Source organism: Pogona vitticeps, chromosome 1, assembly GCF_051106095.1.
Source record: "Pogona vitticeps strain Pit_001003342236 chromosome 1, PviZW2.1, whole genome shotgun sequence".
NCBI classification, from domain to species: domain Eukaryota; kingdom Metazoa; phylum Chordata; class Lepidosauria; order Squamata; family Agamidae; genus Pogona; species Pogona vitticeps.
In genome coordinates this window covers 5,438,148-5,458,610 of record NC_135783.1, presented here as the reverse complement: position 1 = coordinate 5,458,610, position 20,463 = coordinate 5,438,148, and the positions used below count along the sequence as shown (strand labels likewise).

At 42.3% G+C, this 20,463-nt stretch overlaps 1 protein-coding gene across 1 annotated transcript; it reads left to right on the top strand.

The window, feature by feature from the left end:
• The first annotated feature begins 632 nt into the window (after positions 1 to 632).
• On the top strand, positions 633 to 19,075 carry SOX7 (SRY-box transcription factor 7). Its single transcript, XM_020815847.3, has 2 exons — positions 633 to 1,089; positions 11,771 to 19,075. Exons 1-2 carry the CDS (start codon positions 882 to 884, stop codon positions 12,685 to 12,687), a joined length of 1,125 nt encoding a protein of 374 aa, XP_020671506.3. The 5' UTR covers positions 633 to 881; the 3' UTR covers positions 12,688 to 19,075.
• The last annotated feature ends 1,388 nt before the right edge of the window (positions 19,076 to 20,463 follow it).

Below are 20,463 nucleotides of genomic sequence, written 5' to 3'. Positions count from 1 at the left end.
AAGGAAGGGAAGAGGAAATACCTAAGATTAAATTCCATCTTAAGAAGGGGGAAAAGTGGTGGTCTTAGTATAATTTATACTAAGTTTATACTTAGTATAATTTATACTAAGTTATCATTAGATAACTAAGATTTATACTAAGTTATCATTAGATAACTCGTGTAATAAAGGAAAAAATTGCTTACAGCTATATATAGTATTTTAATATGCTTAATATTTAGATGATAATAAAACATTTGGTTTAATGTTTAAGTTGTATCCAATTTACACCCAATGGAGCGATGAGTCCTCTAGTTGAAAGTTACTTATGTTGTCTTGGTTCCCCATTAGTAAAACGTTAATAACAATATTTTTTTAAAAATAATCTAATATTCTCTGGCCTCGCCTCCCTTCAGGCGGAGAAGAAAGCCCCTTAGCCAGCCCCGCCTGGCAGTCAGAGGCTCACACTCTGCAGCTGCCCAGAGGCACTCTCGTCCAGAGTCCCCCATAGACACACAAGGAGCGCCTGGCGGCGGGGAGCGATTCCCCGACCTTCCAGGGGTTCTTCTTGCTTGGATGTTGGACGGCAACCGCCCCCCCCAAGAATCCCCCTGGGGATGCTGGGCATTGTAGTCCAACGACCAGAAGCCGGGCTTTCTCGGGTGCGCTCTTCTGTCTGGTCGGGCGAGCCGAGGATTCTCGGAGGAGGAGAAAGAGGAGGAGGAGAAGGAGGAGGAGGAGAAGGCGCGCCCTGGGAGGTTGCGCCTATAAAGGAGCCCGCGGCCGGGCGGAGGGCGCTGCTTGGAGGCGAGCGGAGCCGGCGGAAGCCAGACGGGGCGCGCCGGTCGCCGGTTCGAGTCCCGCCACCGCCTCCACCGCTACTCAAAGCCTCCCGGGGCGCCATGGCTTCGCTGCTGGGTTCGTACGGGTGGGCGCCGCCCGAGGCGGGACCGGCCTCCGCCTCCGCGGGAGCGCGGTCCGAGAAGGGGGTCCCCGAGAGCCGCATCCGGAGGCCCATGAACGCCTTCATGGTCTGGGCCAAGGACGAGAGGAAGCGCCTGGCCGTCCAGAATCCGGACCTGCACAACGCCGAGCTGAGCAAGATGCTGGGTGAGCACCGCCCGGCGCGCTTCTTGCGCGCATCCCAGCCGGGGCGCGCAACCCCCCCCCCACACCTTCTCCCTTCTCTTCCAGCCTCCTTTCCTGACTTTTTCTCCCCCCTCCAGCTTGTTTAATGTCTCCCCTCTTCGCCCCTGTGTCCCGCTCCTGGGTCTACGCGGAAAACTTTTTCTTTCTTTTCCGCGGTGTTTCCTCCTGCGCGCTGCGGCCCCTTTTAAGTTCCTTTAAAGCACGCCGCTTAAAAAAAAAAAACCACCAGAAACTGCATCATCAGCAGCAGTAACGAACCGGCTAAACGTCGTTACTTCTGAAAACCAGAACTTGGGGCCGTTCCTTTTTCTGGAGCTCCCCGCCCGCTCCGCGCAATCTCCCACCCAGCTGGGAATCGCGTTTCTCCCCCTTTTCCCCAAAAGTAACGTCTCCAAGTTCTGCGCTTCAAAGGCTTCATTTCTCCCCCTGAAGGGAGGCGATTCCAGTGAATCTTAGATTATTTTTTTAAAAATATTTTTATTAACGTTTTAGTAATGGGAAGCGGGAAGCAAGGCAACAGAAGTAACTTTCAACTAGAGGACTCATCGCTCCGTTTGGGTGTACATTGGATACAACTTTAAACATTAAACCAAATATTTTATTATCATCTAAATACTACTTTAGTTTTATTTTCTCGCAGAGGTTTCCATTCCCCCCTTGAAAGGAGGAACTTCTTTCCAACGCAGGTCCGCTGTTATTACGGAAACAAAAGGAGTTTAAAAGTTACTTTGTATCTCAAAATGTCCACGAAAACCGAATCGTTCCTATTATACATGATCCTTATTCATTGGGTAGACCCAAGCGGAATTTCAGTTTAAATGGCGCTTGCCCGGGAGGACCGTTTCCGCGGTGGATTGGGCCCCTCGTGTTAGGCTATGAGCCCCGGGGGAAAAAAATTTAAATTTATTTCTTTTATTTATTTATTTTGCGCTCCTCTTTGCAAAAGACCAGATTAATTGGAAGTTGTGGGCGCAGGAGATGCTTTGAAAACCTGCTTCTTTTCGTCTGATCTTCCTTGTCGATGGTTCTCTTGACATGTGCCAGGGGAACATTTAAAATGAAATTAGAAATTACGGGGACGTTGTAAAAAGCTAGGCATTTTAAAAATCGCTGTATCTTTTAAGAATTCTCCGTGGCGAAGATTTCGTTGGGAAGAACGAGACCAATTTTTCCTCCCCAAAAGGCGGAGAAAATCTTACACATCTGATGTCTTAACAGACTCCCAAAAGAAAAAACAAAAAAAGGAAAAATTATTCTTAATACATATTCAAAACAGTTCTGAAAGTGCTGAAACTGTAGGATACTAAGAAACGAAGATGATCCTTGTCATCAATAAAAGGAGAATAGAAACCAAAACATGTTAAAGGCACTGAAATTTGAAAAGATTTTAGTTTTCTACATTTTTCCCCTAAAAGGCTGCTTTTATAAAACAGAAGAGTTATAAAGAGCAGCATTTATTGTCATCTAAACAAAAATTGAAGTGCAACTAAGTTATATGCCTTTTTAAAAGGGCCTTAATGTTCTGGTTTTTAGTGGGGTGTTTGTCATGCCGAGAATTTTGGTGGTCTGTGTTTGGAGGAACAAAATGGTTAAATCATCGTAAATTAAATACAGTATGTGTGAAGAAAAGACAAGTCCTAAAATTTATTTCATCAGATCCAATTAGGGTGACATCAAGCATTTGCTGAAGGATTAGATACAGGATGTGATAAATATTTGTGGATCACCCAAAGCAGTATATACTATGGAGAAAGCATTTTGAAAGGGTGGGGATAAGCAGCAATAGTGAAGATAGTGTTATTTCCAACATAGAATAAAACAAATATTAGAAATACAAAGCAAAGCATTTCAGAGAAAACCTCCCCTGTGTAAGAATTAACAGGGCTAGAGCAAGAACTGTATTATTGAGATTTGATGTCTGCTGAGAAAGGAGGTGTGGCTTGCGCAATAAAAAGGGGTTGGTTTGCAATATCGGTAAGAACAAAATAAAAATAAATAAATAAAAATAAAAGAACAAACGGAAAAGACAAAAATGTTGCGGCGCCCTAAAGACCATCTCTTATATTTTAATGTGCACTCTCGTGGATAAAATCCCACTTTCTCAAGACCTAAGAAAAAGATAACATGGCATCAAAATACAGAGATCGTGGGTGAGTGGGAAGAAAGCCAAGAGGTATTGGATATAATTTATATAATTTATTTAGAATAAAAGATTGAAATAGGAAAAAAGATCATTAATTAAAATTTTAAAAAGGGGACAGTTCCACTTTGCCTTCCAGCATCTATTTTTAAATACCTGTTAGGTTGCTCAAGTCTATTTAGAATTAAGTCCCATTGAGTTCAATGGGGCTGACTCCTGTAGCACAATGGGTCTTAAGAGGGGTAACTATTTTGACATCATTGTGCAAAGACTGATCTCGGTCGGGTTAGCGTTAAGTTGATTTCTTTTGAAGCTCGTTGCATTTCTATCAGTCCGGGGTGTTATTTCTCAAAGGTATCAACAGAACAGCCAACCCTTTTTCTATTATTATTATTATTATTATTATTATTATTATTATTATTATTATTATTATTATTATTATTATTATTATTATTATTATTATTATTATTATTATTATTATAAAACAACAGGCACAGTCCATCAAAATTATAAAAACATTGACTGGTATTCTATAACAGACCCAAGTTTTAACAAAAACCTAAGTATCTGTTAAATATCGGCGCATCATGATGATGATGCATCTCAGATTTTAGTCCTAACTGTTGAAGCAAAGCCAACAAGGGATCTTGTGACATCTTGAGACCCATATATTTTCTTTGGCGTAGCCTTTCGCTGATTTGCCACCACTTCTTGAGATGCGTCTGTTTGCTTGGAAATAGATTCAGTGGAATTTATTCCAAAATTAGGAAGGTGGGAACAGGGAATTTGGGGGCAATCTGGGAAGGAAAGAATAAATGTTTATGTTTTAAACCAGTCACCATCTCCTCCTCTTCCTTTAATAATTCCCAAATGTGGAAATTTCGAATCCTGCATCATACAGACTTTCTCTACAGTATTTATAATTTTCATCATTCCCCCCCCCCCCAGGTGTGGAGTTTCCAATTGCTGTAACTTTGCCCCTTATCAACAGCATTCAGAAAACTGCTGACCCCTTTTGGAGGTGCAATCCAAATTATACCTTACCTCCCATCTGTTATATATCTTTAATAAAGAAGCACCTCTAATCATCCTGCTCATTTCCTTTTCGATCCTTGAGTAGAATTGGTATTTTTCAAAGCCGCTGCATAGCCCATGGAGGTGGCTGGTGTATTCCCCAAAAAATCACACCCTGTTTTTCTTTCCTGTTTATTCTTTGCCCGTTCAGACTCCAAAGGGCTTATGATGTGAGACTGGAACATTTTTTCTGATTCCCAGTATGGATCCTTTTATAGTTCATGACGCTTAAGTCTCATTTGCCATTTCGTTGCCGGCTCTCCCAGACGAGACCAAGGTTCTTCCAGCCGATTTGGAATTCCATGCTCCCGAATAATCTGACGTTATTTCGGATGTGATGATTTTACTGTTTTACATGCCCGCAGAACTGGTCCACAATAATAAACTTGGCAAAGAAGTAAAAGAAAATCCTGTTCATAGGAATATCATGGAATTCTAGATGATCATTCATGTATCTCAGAGGTGATGGGTATGACATTCTGTGCTGGTGATAAATGATGCAAGACAGACTCAACCCCCATTAATCTGCACACTTTGCCCAATTCCGATCACAGATTTGAAGAGACGGGGGGGTTCATATCGAACAACAATAAGAGATAGCTAACTTGGCACACTGTGTTTCGATTTGGGGGTTCTTTCTTTTTCTTTTCTCCCGGTTCAAAACTGGGAGAGTTGGACCCAGGGAGTATGTGATTGAACTGGGAGGACTGGTATACCAGTGGAGGCAGAAATGTAGGTTAAGGGGTGAAGCGGGACGGCTGTGTTCCCTGTTTCCTGGCAGGGCTTTATCACTTGACTTTGGTGTGGTACAAGCAAAAACATTCAACAAGTCACCGTCCCTCAATCCCTGAATGGATAGCCGGGACTGCAGTCCGCAAAAAGGTTCTGCCAGATAATATTAATTAATCTTCAAGGTGCTTCCTAGGACTTTAGGTTGTTATTGGTTCCACAGACAAATAGGGCCCCTGCCCTCCTGTTTTTGAAATTTCCCTGTCCACTAAAACTCTAGGCCTTTATGAATTGCACCCCAAGATTAATTGGTTGGTTGGTTGGTTGGTTGGTTGGTTGGTTGGTTGGTTGGTTGGTTGGTTGGTTGGTTGGTTGGTTGGTTGATTGATTGATTGATTGATTGATTGATTGATTGATTGAACTTCTGAACCACTGAACCATCCGTCTGACCGACGGTCACTCTGGGTGAGGGACGGCAGCCCAACTACAATAAAACATACAATTCGACTTCTACAGCACCACAAAAAGAAAATATTAAAAGCTGGTTTAAAATGGGTCGGGTGGCTTATAGATGTTAAGCCTACATTTGAGCTGAATTATTGGGAGTGTTGTGATTTGGAAAGGCTGCAGAAACAGAAAGGTTTTTAAATCTTTCTTTAAGATCTCCAGGAGGGAGGGAACAGGTGAATCTCGGGTGGCAGGTGGTTTGAGAGCAGAGGAGCGAGAAGGACTGGCTCCGTGTTTTCTCCCTCAGGGCCTTGTTCGGGATTCGCATCCTCGGCCGCCCAGCCTGAGATTGCATGGATAAGGGCAGGCAGCTCCTCTGGAAAGGAAGTGGTCTGTCATGGAATCATAGGACCATAGGATCGTTGAGTTGGAAGGTGCCGATAAGGCCATTGAGTCCAATCCCCTGCTCTGTGCAGGAATCCCCATCGGCGATTAATTATTAGCAAAACCTGGAGGCATTGAAGCTTGTAGAGGGAAGGAAAAAAATGCAGACTTGAAAGGGGAGAGGGTTTTTTTTTTTTTTTAGGGGACCTCCTTACAGCATGCTTCCTTTCTGAGGGATCATCTGGATGGTCTAAGGAGGTGACTTTCACAGCTGATGCTCAAGAGAAACAGAGAGGAGAGAGATCCATGTAACCATATTTTGTCATGAGAGGTTTTCCCTTGCCTTAACAAATCTTATGATTTCCTCACCATATTTTTGGGGGGGGGGGGGAAATGTGAACACCCATCAGTCACAGTGACAGATAATCTCTCCTCCTCATCACAACAATACACCCACAACAAAAACACACTGATCACCATAATCACCCATCTCCTGAAAAGGACAAAAGCTGATCCCACAGCTATAAATACTCAACCTCCAAATAAACTGCACCAGAGCACAGAGTGCTACTCCCATCCTCTGAAGAGGCCGGCCACAGAGACTGGCGAAACGTTAGGAAGAACAACCTTCAGAACACAGCCAAAGAGCCCGAAAAACCCACAACCACCAAAAAATGTAATTCTTTTTTTTTCTGAACATAGTTGTAAGCTGTACTGGATTGTTATGCTTCCTGTGAAGATTGACACCCTTCCTGTGCAGGATTCCCTGGAAAGGGTGCTCAGCTGTGCAGGATTTGACAGTTTCCGTTGCAGAGTGACAAACCAAAAAGGAGGAAAGGGGAAAGGAAGACCGTGGTTGCATGCTAGTAGGAAGCCAGAAAATCTTGCTGCCACGGGGGAGGAAGTGTGGGGAGGACAAGCCTCTGAAAATGGTTGAGAAGGGTGCCCATCACATCCCTAATAGTGGCCCACCAGAACACAATCATGATCAGAAGGATCAAGCAATTTAGGGCACAAGTAGGGTTCATAATTTAGAAATCCCTTTCCCAGCAGGCATTAATGGTTATTTTTTCTGTCTTTAAGCTTGGTTAACAAAATCTGCTGTGCCAGTTTTCTGTAGGATCATCTCCCGTTGGGTGTTCGAGAACTACACTTGACATACTCAACTTGTAAAATGCCAGCCTCAAAACTGGCTTATTTTTCAAGTCAAAATTTCGGGATGCAAGATTTTCCTACCTGTACTTTTTAAAAAAAAGATGCTCAAGGAAGATGCACTATGAGTTTTTGTGTTGTTGTTATTGTGAGGTTTTAATCTTGCAAACCTCCCCAGGTGGTGTTTGGACTAATCAGGTGGTCTATAAACCGAACGAACAAACAAATGAATGATCAGATTTCATTAAAAGGAAAGCAGATCTTTTAAAAGGGTTCCACGTTTTTGCTCCTTAGTGGACGGACCCCCAGACTCTCTGGATATCTCCTCATAAATCAGTACCTGAGTACAGTCAGGCAGAAAATGTGAAAAATTTCCTTTGGGGCTTACACCTTCCACGTTGACTGGCAGATCCTGGATACAGTGGTGCCTTGCTAGACGATGATAATCCACTGAAAATTGCTGTTTAGCGAAATCGTTGTCTAGCGAAAAGCATTTCCCTATTGGAATGCATTGAAACTTGTTTAATGCGTTCCAATGGGGAAGAATCGTCATTGTCTAACGAAGATTGGCCATAGGAAAGCTGCTTTGCGAACCGCCGATCAGCTGTTTAAATAGCTGTTTTGCGAAGCTTAGGTCCTGAAAACATCCATTTTGCGAGCGCAGATTTTGCAAGCAAAATCGTTGTCTAGCGAAAATTGGTTTGCGAAGCAGGGACCAAATATTGTCGAATGAAATTCCCCCCATAGGAATCACTGTTTTGCGAATCGCTATAGCAATCGCAAAAAGTCAATGTCTAGTGAAAAAACTGTCATGCGGGGTAACTGTCTAGCGAGGCACCACTGTATTGCTATTCCAGAAACGGGGGCTCTTTCGAATCTTTAGTCAAGAGGACTCAGGTTAATGGGGATACGATGGCAATTTAACATACCCAAGAACAGAGCGCTCTTAATTTATGGTGTCATCAATGACACTTCCTTTTCCTCATTACATTGCCTCTTATCAACTCACAAATGTGTTTTATCACTCCACTGTAGTGGGGGAACAGGAGACAGGATATGTATAATTCTCCTTTCCTGCGCCTCTTCTTGCTTTTTTTCCTACTTGGGAGAAATGTCTCTATTTTTAGGTTGACTGGGAGCCCCTACCCTCTCTTCCTCTGTTTTGTTTTTATACATTTATGTCACCTTTAGTGTCCTCGGGGCCTCTCTTGATCCATTAGGCAAGGTCGCCTTGCAGTCTTTTGCAAACAGTCCTAACTAATTTGGGTAGCATGCCTGGAGTCTTGGTAGAATCTCCGACGGTGCTTCGTATCTCGTATCGACTTATAAGCAACACAGAAGTGTTTGTTTATTATATAAAGCCTTCGAGAATACATTGTTCGTTTATTGCCTTTCTCTGGACGAGGGCTTCCAAAGCCGGGCAGAATGGAAATGTTGAAAGTGTTTTGTTTTTTTAAAAGAAATTTAATGCAATGATTAAAAACCAATCTTGAAAGCCAATCTTCTTTAAAAACAGGTTAAAAACAAATCTTTCTATTCCCCCACTTTCACACAAACAGTTAATTTTGGTAAACGCAATAAATGAATTGGTGAGAACAACAGGATGTTGTGTGAAAGCAAAAACATGTGTATCCCTTAACCCTATTTAAATGTGAAACATGGGTTTTCCTTGATTAAGGCACAGCCTCTATGTTTAGATTTTTCAACTTTAATGCAACAAGAGTGGTCAAATGTCCATGGGGCTTTTTAAAAAGGAAACTTTTCATTTAGAAACTACCACCACTGATCTTTTGAGTTTGCTGTGTACGGAGAGACGATTGCGCGGACGGTTTTTGTCCTTTTTGCAGGATGTCTGTTGTGCAGACAAGCGGTGCGTGGTAGACCATCCACAAAATAACACAAACAGACAGACAAAACAAAACTCACCCTTCTACAAACTGTACAAAACTTTGCCCTTCTACACACTGTACAATAAACATTGTCCTAAGTAGGAATACGGTGTGTGTATGTGTGTGTGAAATATCGAAATTAAAATGTCGTAAAAAAAGTGAAAGAGCATGTAAAGGAAAATGGTAATTTAGGCAACAGGTTGTGGAGCCAGAAGTTGGGAGTTTGATTCCCCAGTGAGCCTCCTCCTTCAGTGATCCATCAGGTCCCTTCCAGCTCTGCCAAGATGATGATGATGATGATGATGATGATGATGATGATGATGATGATGATAAAATGGGTAGAGTGGCCGATTAGTCTGGAACGCGTCAGAATGCCTGGCTTAAAGAGAGATTCTGTCTGATAATAAGAATAAGGAGAGTAGTATTTCAGTCGACGCTTTAGGAAGTCCTCATGGCAGAAAACAATCACATTCAAGAAGCGCACAGGCCTTGAAAAATCACAAACTACAAATCTCTTAAGTTACAAGCATCTGTTGAATACTTGATTTCAACAGATGCCGGTTGAAATCAAATAAAAGCAAAGGCCAATAAGCAGGAGCAAAGGACAGCTCAAAACCTCCTTCTTCCCCTAAAGCTTATTCAGAGAGCTATGGTTTTGATATAAGGAAAATTAGTAGTTCATTAATATTAACATATATTATTGTTTGTATAGTGTGTATTACACAGTTCGGGTTCAATTATGATTTGTATATTATGTATTGTATATGTGTAATACATATGATGCCAATGATGTAAGTTTTAAATAAACGGAAGAGAATTGAATTCTTTATCAAAGTCATATCATCTTTATCAACATAAAATCAGTTGGTGTGATAAAAGCAATTATTATTTTTTAAATACTTAGTGGTGTGGATGCACACACAAACGATTTATACCAATCTCTCTGTTTTGTTTTCCAGTTTGCCAGGTGTTTCTGGTTTGAGAATCTTTAAGCTAATTGTCATTGCCCCAACATGGGGAAAATTGGAAGAAATTTTTTTTTCATAGACTTTCCAACTAAGAGACTTTTGGAGTTGTAAGGGGAAAAGTTAACCAAAAATTGAGACTTGGAAGAGTAACCTGAAGATGAAGACAATTCAGACTCGAGTGTTCTGATTACAGCGTATATAGAGGCAAAAGTTAAGACAGTAAAACAAAGTTGGCAGGGGAAAAGGGGTATCCGTTTGGAACATGGTGTTATACTGCCTAGAGTGGTCGTCTAGACCAGATGGGCGGGATATAAATCAAATAAATAAACAAATAAATAAACAAACAAATAAATAAATACCACGAGCTGCTCAAAGGCCAAATAAAGCCCTTCTTGAGTAAATCAAGCCCAGACTCTGTCACGAGAAGTTAAAAATGACTACCACTGAGGCTGTCGTATTTTGAGCATCTCATGAGAAGATAAGGCTCATTAAAATAGTTAATCATGTTAGGAAAGGGGATAAGAAACGAGGAAATAGGGGGGAAATCCTAATGTAAAAATGGATTAAATTAATCAAAGAAGCCGTGCCCTTAAATCTGGGGAAAAAAACCTGAGTAAGACAGTGATTGAGATGATCTTTTAGAGGTCAATACTTCGTAGAGAAGGTTGGGTTAGAGAAGGCAAGTCCATTAGTAGAATGGAAGTTGAATGTTAGAAGAGGGCAATTAAAGAAGGAAAAGGTGAATGTATGTGAAAGAAATGCTAAATCTCTGATTGCCAGGAGGTAATAGGCTTCAAAAACTTTCTTTCTTTCTTTCTTTCTTTCTTTCTTTCTTTCTTTCTTTCTTTCTTTCTTTCTTTCTTTCTTTCTTTCTTTCTTTCTTTCTTTCGTTGGTTGCTTGGTTGCTTGGTTAGTTAGTTAGTTAGTTAGTTAGTTAGTTGTTTTGTTTGTTTGTTTCCACGAGGTTTAATCAGGGGAAATCTTTGCTCGATTGGGCAGCAAAACTTGCCTTACTTGGTTGCAATCTGAGGTTCTATAATTGCTTACCTCCTGTTACAGAATAACGTAAACTGAAATAATCCTGTTTTTCAAAAGGCAAAGTTCCAGCTCTTCTTCATTTTATTATTATTATTATTATTATTATTATTATTATTATTATTATTATTATTATTATTATTATTATTATTATTATTATTATTATTATTATTAACTTATTTATTTTTATTTCCATATTATTTCCATAGTATGACAGTACAAGTTAGAATTGTAGTACAATGCTACCACATTACTTACATATCCTTTCAGTAGATTGTCTGTCTTTATACCTCCACTAGTTCATATTTTAACATAATTCATTAATTAATTCTTTTTAAAAACATTATATGCCAGCAATCCAAATTACTTCCCGTATCACATTCTTCTTTTCTTGAGCTAATTCCATATGTTAATCATGGTTGCCAGGTTGCCATAAATTTATCCTGTTTTATTTCCCCTCTATATGTTAGTTCCGGCTCTTTAGAGGTTTACCATCTAAATTTTAAATTCGTTGTGATAGCTGTCTTGGGTCTCCAGTGGGCAGAAAGGTGGCCTATTGATATACAGTAATAACGAAAATGTTTTATGTTTAGATGGATTTATGTTTTTGTTGAAGGCATCTTAAATATTGGAATCGTTTATTATTTGGTTTTTTTAAAAACTTTGTTTCTTTTAAATACTATAAGGCGGCTTGGATCCTTGGGGAGAAAGGCAGATGGTAAATAAAATAAATAAAATAAAATCGGCAGGCATGAGGAGTGGTTGGGGAGCAGTGAGACAATTTACCTCGCTCGTGTGCTGACTCTTTTTCCTCGCCTTCGCAGGCAAGTCTTGGAAGTCTTTGACACCCTCGCAGAAGAGACCTTACGTCGAAGAGGCAGAAAGGCTGCGGGTTCAACACACGCAAGACTACCCCAACTACAAATACCGGCCCCGACGGAAGAAGCAGGTCAAGCGAATCTGTAAGCGAGTGGATCCGGGTTTCCTCTTAGGCAACCTGTCCAGGGAGCAGGACCCCCTGCCGGAGAAGAGGGTCGCGTGTGGCACCAGGGCCCTGGGCGAGAAGGACGGGACGGCCGAATATTCTCCCGCGTCCGTGCTGCCGAGCCTCGGGAGGTACCGGGAGGCCCCGGGGAGCACCCCAACGGCCCACATGGACAGCAGCTATCCCTACGGCCTTCCCACCCCACCTGAAATGTCTCCTTTGGATGTGATTGACAACGAGCAGAGTTTCTTCTCTAGCCCGTGCCCCGGTGAAGACCCTCACCATCCCCACATGTCCGGGGGGCCTTACTCTCTGGAATATGCTCCCAGCCCTCTCCATTGTAACCGCCCTCTCAACCACATGCCCGTCAACCAGGTCTCCTCCATTCACTCAGCTCCTTCCGGTTGCCCGACAGGTCCCACCTTGGGCAGTTATTACGGCCCGTCTTTCCACCCCACCCTGCAGCCCCCCAACCTTCCAACGCACCTGGGCCAGCTCTCGCCTCCCCCCGAGCAGCAGAACTTTGACAGCCTGGACCACCTGAGTCAAGCAGAACTCTTGGGGGAGATGGACCGCAACGAGTTTGACCAGTATCTCAACGCCCCCGGGCACCCGGAACCTAGCGGTCTCATCCTCAGTGGACATGTCCAGGTGTCTCAGGCAGTGAGCGGCGCCCACTCCTCCTCCGAGACCAGCCTCATCTCCGTCCTTGCGGATGCGACGGCCACTTACTACAACAATTACGGCATCTCCTAGAGAGAGAGGAGAAACGGCTCTCCATTGACCCATTGAGGAAAGACTGAGTGGTTTTTACAAGATGAAAGGTTTGGGGACCCTCTCCGGCCAGCTTTCCCCTTGACCTCAGGGTGTTGCCCAGCCTGAACTGAAATGGCTTTGGAGGTGACTCTTTCTCAAAGAATTGCTGTAATTTATCATTCCTCTCTCCTTGCTCCCACTCAGTCTAGACCTTTGAGCATCTCGACTTCATTTCCCCCCCTTCTTTCCAACCTTCGATCTTCTCTCTTCCTTCCATGTTGAAGCTTGCATTCCGATTTTCTTGGTTAGGATGACAGAGTAAGCCGGACTGTACACCTCTTACTATAGCGGGGGCTGGAAAAGACTTAACGTCCGCATCCCCTCGCCTGCAACTGATCTGCATATCGAATTATCCCAGTGAGAAATAATTGCCCCGTAGCGAAAGTTTGAAAGGACAGACCCTGAGGGTTGCCACCTGAGGTTGTTCATCTAGATCTGAGCTTTTTTTTTAATGCCTTGCTCTTTTCAGGTCCCAATCCTGTCTTCAAGGTAGTCGTGGGGAGATCACTAGAGAATGGGTACAGACAACAAGTGATTGGGACATTTTATATAGCTTTTTTTCAAATGCAGGCTACCAGCCCAGGTGCTCATGCATCCAGTTGCCCTGGGAATTTCTCCTAGGTAGACCCTCTTTGCAGGAGTTCCATGCGGTGCACGCACAGGTCCCTTAATGAGCTTGAGCTGATGTTATTGTCTCACATGTCTTTTTATCAAAAAATACATGTGTATAGGAACTTACCTAGGAGATTTCCCCGGGTTAAAGATAGAAAAAAATAGCCTTTGTCAAACAAATAGCGTACACTCATTGTCACTTTCAGCTTGCACACACTTTTTCATGTTACTCCACTGCTGTTTCTAACTCAGTGGGATTCATTCTGAAATATTGGGGGAGGTTTAACCTGGTTTAGCAAGCAGTTAATGAGATTGATACTCATAAAGCTGCTTTGGGGGTCTTATCCTCCAGCTCTATCCTCTTGCTTGAGTAGGAAAATGGTCGCTTAGTCTAGGGTTGGTTGGTTGGTTTTTTAAAAAAAATGAATATGTTCCAGAAGTCACAAATGTCTTTGATAAAGAAAGAACATTTGGCAGAAGTTACCCAAATGAACACATTTCTTCATAAATTTGACGAAAGGGAACTTGAGCTGTGGGGGGAAAAATTGAATGTGGGAGGGAAGAAAAACTCACAAGTTTGTGCGTCAACTTTTTGGAAAAGTTACTTTCCGGGCTAAAACCCTGGAATCTTCCAGACCAGGACACAGATTTATCATCCTGCAAAATAACTTTTCCTTGCTAGAAGAAAGTCTCGTCGTCTCTTTTCACTGAGACATATTTGGGTCTGTGTGTCACAATACTGGAGCAGAATGTTCTAGACGGAATGGACCGTCTCTCCAGCCAAATCAGGAGGAGTTTTTTAGTCACACCTCCATCAAGTTAAGAAGTTGACATGGAACAAAGCACAGGTTCATTCATGTTTAAAATCCATTTGAACCTTTTATTCAACCTTACAGTGGCAACATTGGCGTTCAGTACGGGTATAACAGTGGGTGTAATGTCACTGCCACCAAGTAAATTTCTAAAATTTAGAAATTATAGAAACTTATAACTTCTAAATTATAACAAGTGGTTATTTAGAAAAATAACCACTTGTTATTGCTTACCCACTTCTTTTTTAAAAAAACTATCAAACTGGCTGATGTACTCTGATGCTTTCACAACCATCAAACGTTAAGGAAAAGGCAAATATAACGCTGTTTTATTCAGTGGTGATTGGGCCTCCATGCAGAGGAAAGAAAGGACGAGCTAGCTATATGATCCCTTCCATTTATTATAAAGAAAAGGCACTGAAACTTATCAACAAGGCCTTTAAAAAGTCAATACCTTTCTGCAGCCAGAAGGACGCTCAAGAAACTTGATAATATTCCACCGGAATCACTGGGAGCATGCAAAAATTTGAGTCACCTCAGTTGTGATCAGTCTGCATTTCCCTTCTTCCCTCACTAATTATATTCTAGTATTGTGGGTGCGACACAACTAAGCCCATCATTAGAGCCGATAGGACGCTAATACGGGTAGGAGGTGTTTGAGGCAATCTTCTGGGTTTGTGAGATCAGACGTCAAAGGAATCACATACAGCGGCGCCTCGCTAGACAGTTACCCCTAATGACAGTTTTTTCGCTAGACATTGACTTTTTGCGATCGCTATAGCGATTCGCAAAACAGTGATTCCTATGGGGAAATTTCGCTGGACAATGTTTGGTCCCTGCTTCGCAAACCGATTTTCGCTAGACGATGATTTTGACAGATCCCTCCGCGCTCGCAAAACGGGTGTTTTTGGAACCTAAGCTTTTCAAGACAGCCATTTAAACAGCTGATCGGCAGTTCACAGAGCGGCTTTCCTATGGTCGATCTTCGCTAGACAACGATGATTCTTCCCCATTGGAACACATTAAACAGGTTTCAATGCATTCCAATGGGGGAATGCTTTTTGCTAGATGATGATTTCACTAAACAGCGATTTCAGTGGAACGGATTGTCATCGTCTAGCAAGGCACCACTGTAAGGTAAAGGTTAAGGTTCCCCTTGACAATTTTTCTCCAGTCGTGTTCGACTCTAGGGGGCGGTGCTCATCCCCGTTTCCAAGCCATAGAGCCAGCGTTTGTCCGAAGACAATCTTTCTGTGGTCACATGGCCAGAGTGCGACTTAGACACGGAACGCTGTTACCTTCCCACCGAGGTGGTTCCTATTTATCTACTTGCATTTGCATGCTTTCAAACCGCTAGGTTGACGGGAGCTGGGACAAAGCAACGGGAGCTCACTCTGTTGCGTGGATTCGATCTTACGACTGCTTGGTCTTCTGACCCTGCAGCACAGGCTTCTGCGGTTTAGCCCGCAGCGCCACCACATCCCTTACTAAATACCGGTCAACAAATAGAGCAAACTGATTTGCATCCCAGCTCCTGCTGTGACACTCAAATGTTTTTGTTAGTTAAGGATTTTCCTCTTCTAATCACAGGTTGTCTATAAGTCTGCCTTGGCCATGTGTCTCTCTCAAAGGCTGGTTCATTTTTTTCTGTATGGGGCAAAGTTAGGAATGAGGTTCAGATGCACCTTTGAACCTCGGTGGGTGGTTTCACAAGTGAAGTTAAACAGCTTTGCGCGACCAAAACAGACGAGACACCGGAGATACCACATCCAACAGTTTTACTCTCACTTGAAAGCATTTGAAGAAGCTGAGGTAGGGCCAGAATGGAACCAGTTTACCTCCCTCAGCCTTGCATCTGCTTTTAATTTAAAACTGAAACTCCAAGGAGGGCTTGATCTTGAGCACCGTAGGTAAATCGTCCACTCAGTAAAAGTCCTTGTGGACTAGTAACATGGATTGGTTTTTCAAAGGCTGCTCTTAACACCTATACTGTATTTTAAAAGCTGGGGACATGGTTAGCCAAGCTTGTCATGCAGAATGCAATGTGTGTATGTCTCTTAATTACCGTACCTGGAAATGGTTGTTAAATGGTAATATTCTTTTGCATGAATAATCAAAGGAAGGACATTTTCAATACCCAGTCGGCTTTGGGGATTGCATAATTTTGTTGCTTCCTCTCCGGGAATGTTATGTGCCGGGTGTGGAATTTCTGTAAACTACACTAATGTTACCCGGCTGCATCGTGGTCTGATGTCTTATGCTTAGATCCCAGATCATTTTGTGAAACCCCAAACTTAACGTTCCCGGGCAGAGGTGAAGTCAAGTGGCTTTTGAGAAAGAGAGAGAAAGAAGGAGACTCACAAACACACACACACCGGCATTGAAGTAAAAACCAGAGCTTGTAAACTTTATTGCTTTGTAAAATGAACCCCCCAAAGTAGCTTTTCTGAGTTCTGGGTTTCGATGGGCGTGTACAGCTTCCTCTCTTCTTGCAAATATCATTGTTCCATACTCAGAGGAGTTGTCCATGTGTTTCCCTACCTTCATCCCCCTCCTTCAACTAGTATCAATTGAATCATGAAACAGGATTTATAGCTGAGTGGCTTAGACATCTGGCTGTAGAGCCAGAGGCTGGGAGTTCGATTCCCCCACTGTGCCTCCTTGAGAGGGGATGGACTGGATGACCCTTAGGAGTCCCTTCCAGTTCTGCAATTCTAAGATGATGATTATTACAGTGGTGCCTCGCTTGACAACGATAATCTGTTCCAGGAAAATCACTGTTAATCGAAATCGTCGTCAGGCGGGAAAAAACCATTGGAATGCATTGAAAACTGGTCAGTGAGTTCCAGTGGGGAAGTACCTCATCGTCCAGTGAAGATTGCCCATAGAGAACTGCCGATCAGAGGTGGAAAAGCAGTGAGCGGCAGTTTTAAAACTGTTAACTCTGCATGGGTTTTTTTAACCTGTAATACGAACAGGGAGAATTATTTACTTTGCAAAATGTAACTTTCCGAGCACTGCAGGAGCCCCCCCCCCCAGCTGTACATTTGGGAGGGAAGAATTAATTGAAATTGCAAGTATTTTTTTTTCTATCTATAAAAGACCCTTTCTGTACAAGAACTTCTCTGCATCACTACAAGCGTCTAGGTCTCTTGGCTGGTTTGAAAACAGAGCATTCCCGGGGTTCTCATGAAAAACAGGCCCTGCTGAAATCCATAGCCCAGCAGTCCTAACCAGCCTGGTTGAGGGCGAGGCATTATGGGAGATGTAGTTCACCACCTAGAGGGACCAAGCCTTCTGCGTTAAAAGGTGGTTGTACAGCTTCTTCTGGCCAGAATCCTATAGCAGTTGCACAGTGGACGCATGTTATGGGGGTGTGTGCGCGATCATCCGGATTCGCTGTAGCATCCTCATTTGCACCCGTGTGCGAGGGATGGCTAGAAAATGGTGAAACGTCACTTCCACCATTCCCTTTACTTATGCACTATTGCGCAGTAGGGTTTGGTCCAAAGGATTCTTAAGGCGGGAGGAGAGAGAGGGAGGAAGTCATTGGGGGGGGTGCACTGATGCCCAAAATTGGACTGGACATAAAACAAACAAAAAATAGTACACCTAGGAAAGCCGTTCCACAGCATTTCCTTCCAACCAGGCTTTGCTTTCGAACCTGTGACGTGTGTCAAGTTTCACAACCGGTGTGAGATTGAGTGTACAGCGGGGTGGAGATTTTGGGACGTTGCATCATTGAATAGGATTCTGGCCCAATAATTTGAAAAAAATGAAAGAGGGCAAGGTCTGACTCCTTCCCCACCCCACCCCAACCATCCACCCTGGGGGAAGGAGACACCCAAGAAAAGGTGGGACTTTTACCCCAAAGGCAGCTGTTTCTGTTAACCTCTTCCTGACAACATTACAAAGATCCTGCTTAGAGCTTGAAAAGGTTACGAGTACATTTTTGGGCCTCCGTGTCCCAGATTCCACCAGCCGACTTTGCCAGTGGTCCAGCGAGCCGGGGATTCTGGGGGTGTGTGTGTGTGTGTCATCCAACACCAGTCTCTATCTTTGAGTAGAGTGGGGAGTATAAATGATTCACACCCCGTCTTCGAAGCCGACTCTGCAGGAGGATCGGCGACGGATCGCTGCGGGCAAAACATGTGGGCAAAAAAAAGAGAGGATGATTTCTGAAGGCATTAGAAAAACGGAAACATCCTTTGGTGGGGACCTTGTGCCGTTTGAAAACTTTAAGGATGATGAGGCTGAGGGATTGATTTTAGAGGCTCCGTCTGGTAGAATGGGGGGGATGCCTAATACTGCCTGGCTTAGAGGCATCGTGCGTGGTCTGAGTTCTAGTTATGACTTGAGGTAGCCTCAACTGAATTGAACGGCCAGTTATCTGCGTGGTTTCCTCTCCTTCACTTCAAGCCTCTTTTTCATGAGTGACACCAGATCCAGTAAAAGTTTTTTTTAAAAAAGATTAACATGAATACTCAAATTTTAATCAAAATGTTGGAAAAATTACTTCAGTCACGCGGGCTACGATTTGTCTCAAAAAGCGACGTTACTACTTTCAGCCGACCATCAATATGGGACCTTGGTGTTTAGAAATAAAATGTTTTCTAGAAACCTCCACAAGTCTGCCTGACATTTTCTCTCTCTGTAAAAAGCACCTGTGTTCCAAAAACCTTCTGCTTCTCTGCACCTGCTTTGTAGTTTTCTTGTATGGACAGAAATCGGCTGTTTCTTTGTTAATCAATGGTTTAATCGAGTTAATCTCAGTGTAATGATTAGTTAGCTGGTTTATATTGTTCTGTTGGTTTGTTTTCTGATTTTGTTCCTGAAAGTGTGTGATTTAATCTACCAATAATGCTTTTATATATAAATGAAAATAAATGAATCATAAAAAGTGACATTGCAGTTTTTTGTCTCACGCCCCCCCCCCCCCCCCCGGTTTAGCATGTTTCTGTGTTCCTGGATAGGTCTACACAATTTCGCAGAAAATCTTTGAAGTAATTTAAAGTAATTTATATAAAAGCACTACTATACATAGTTTTAGATTTCAAAAAAAAAAGGTATCTGTGATCATCTCATATTTGGTTTACTGTTTGTTTTCAATGCTTCTGTAATCCAAAATTAAATAAGCTAGAAACATGGAACCTTCTTATTCAAGAGCAGTCTATCTGATTCAGAGGTTGAAAAGGTTAATTTTTAGATTTTAGAGTAGAATGTTTATTCCCAACAACAACCATCAAACTCAACCATAAATTAGATGTATTATTCACCGACTGCTAAATCTGATTGTTAAGTCACAGCTACAGCCAATGAATGAATAAGACTTTGGTATATCAACCCACAGGCGAGTCCCATTGATTTTTCTGGGTCTGTTGCAGTGAAGAGTGACAATTAAATTAAAGCCTAAAACTGCCAGTTTTGCAGCGACATGAATAAGTGTTATAGTGTTTCAGTCACATAATCTTCTCTCCCAGAATTGTTTCAACCAATCAGAATGCAAACTTAAGTCAATGTTCAACTCTAGGTGACCATTCATTCGTTCATTCATTCATTCATTCATTCGTTCGTTCGTTCGTTCGTTCGTTCGTTCGTTCATTCATTCACTGCCCAATAGTGCAATATGCATTCTCTGGGCAATTAATGACCAATGCATGCAAACTACAAATAGTAAAATTACAATTATAAACATAAAGAAACAATAAATGATAAAATAAAACTACAGAATCTGACCTAAGTACATTTAAGCCAGTGTTCGACATCAAATGGCACACATTAAATAAAAGCCAGCTTGAAACAATTTCTTTATAATCAGCTTCTTAAAAATGGAGTGAAGGAGCCTGATAAACCATTTCAAAGACGTAGGGCCACAATTGAAAGTGTCCAGTTTCTGGTGATAGTTTTCTGAGTTTCCTTAGGTCTTGGTGTTGGAGAGCTCAATGGTTGAAGTCTCTGGCTGTGGAGCCAGAGGCTGGCAGTTCGATTCCGTGATCCAAAGGGTCCCTTCCAGCTCTGCAGTTCAAAGGTGATGGTGGTTATTATTATTATTATTATTATTATTATTATTATTATTATTATTATTATTATTATTATTATTATTATTATTATTATTATTATTATTATTATTATTATTATTATTATTATTATTATCATCATTATCATCATCATCATCATCAGCAGCAGCAGCAGCAGCAGCATCATTAGTAGTAGTAGTAACAACAACAATAACAATAACAATAATAAAAACACCTGGCACAGTCAAGTATTTGGGAAGGATGGAAGGCTGAGT

What these genes read in the sequence shown, in the direction of transcription:
- SOX7 (XM_020815847.3), top strand. Translation starts at nt 882, where the DNA reads ATGGCTTCGCTGCTGGGTTCGTACGGGTGGGCGCCGCCCGAGGCGGGA. An exon ending in CGAGCTGAGCAAGATGCTGG is followed by an intron (nt 1,090 to 11,770) that starts GTGAGCACCGCC and finishes TCGCCTTCGCAG; the next exon opens with GCAAGTCTTGGAAGTCTTTG.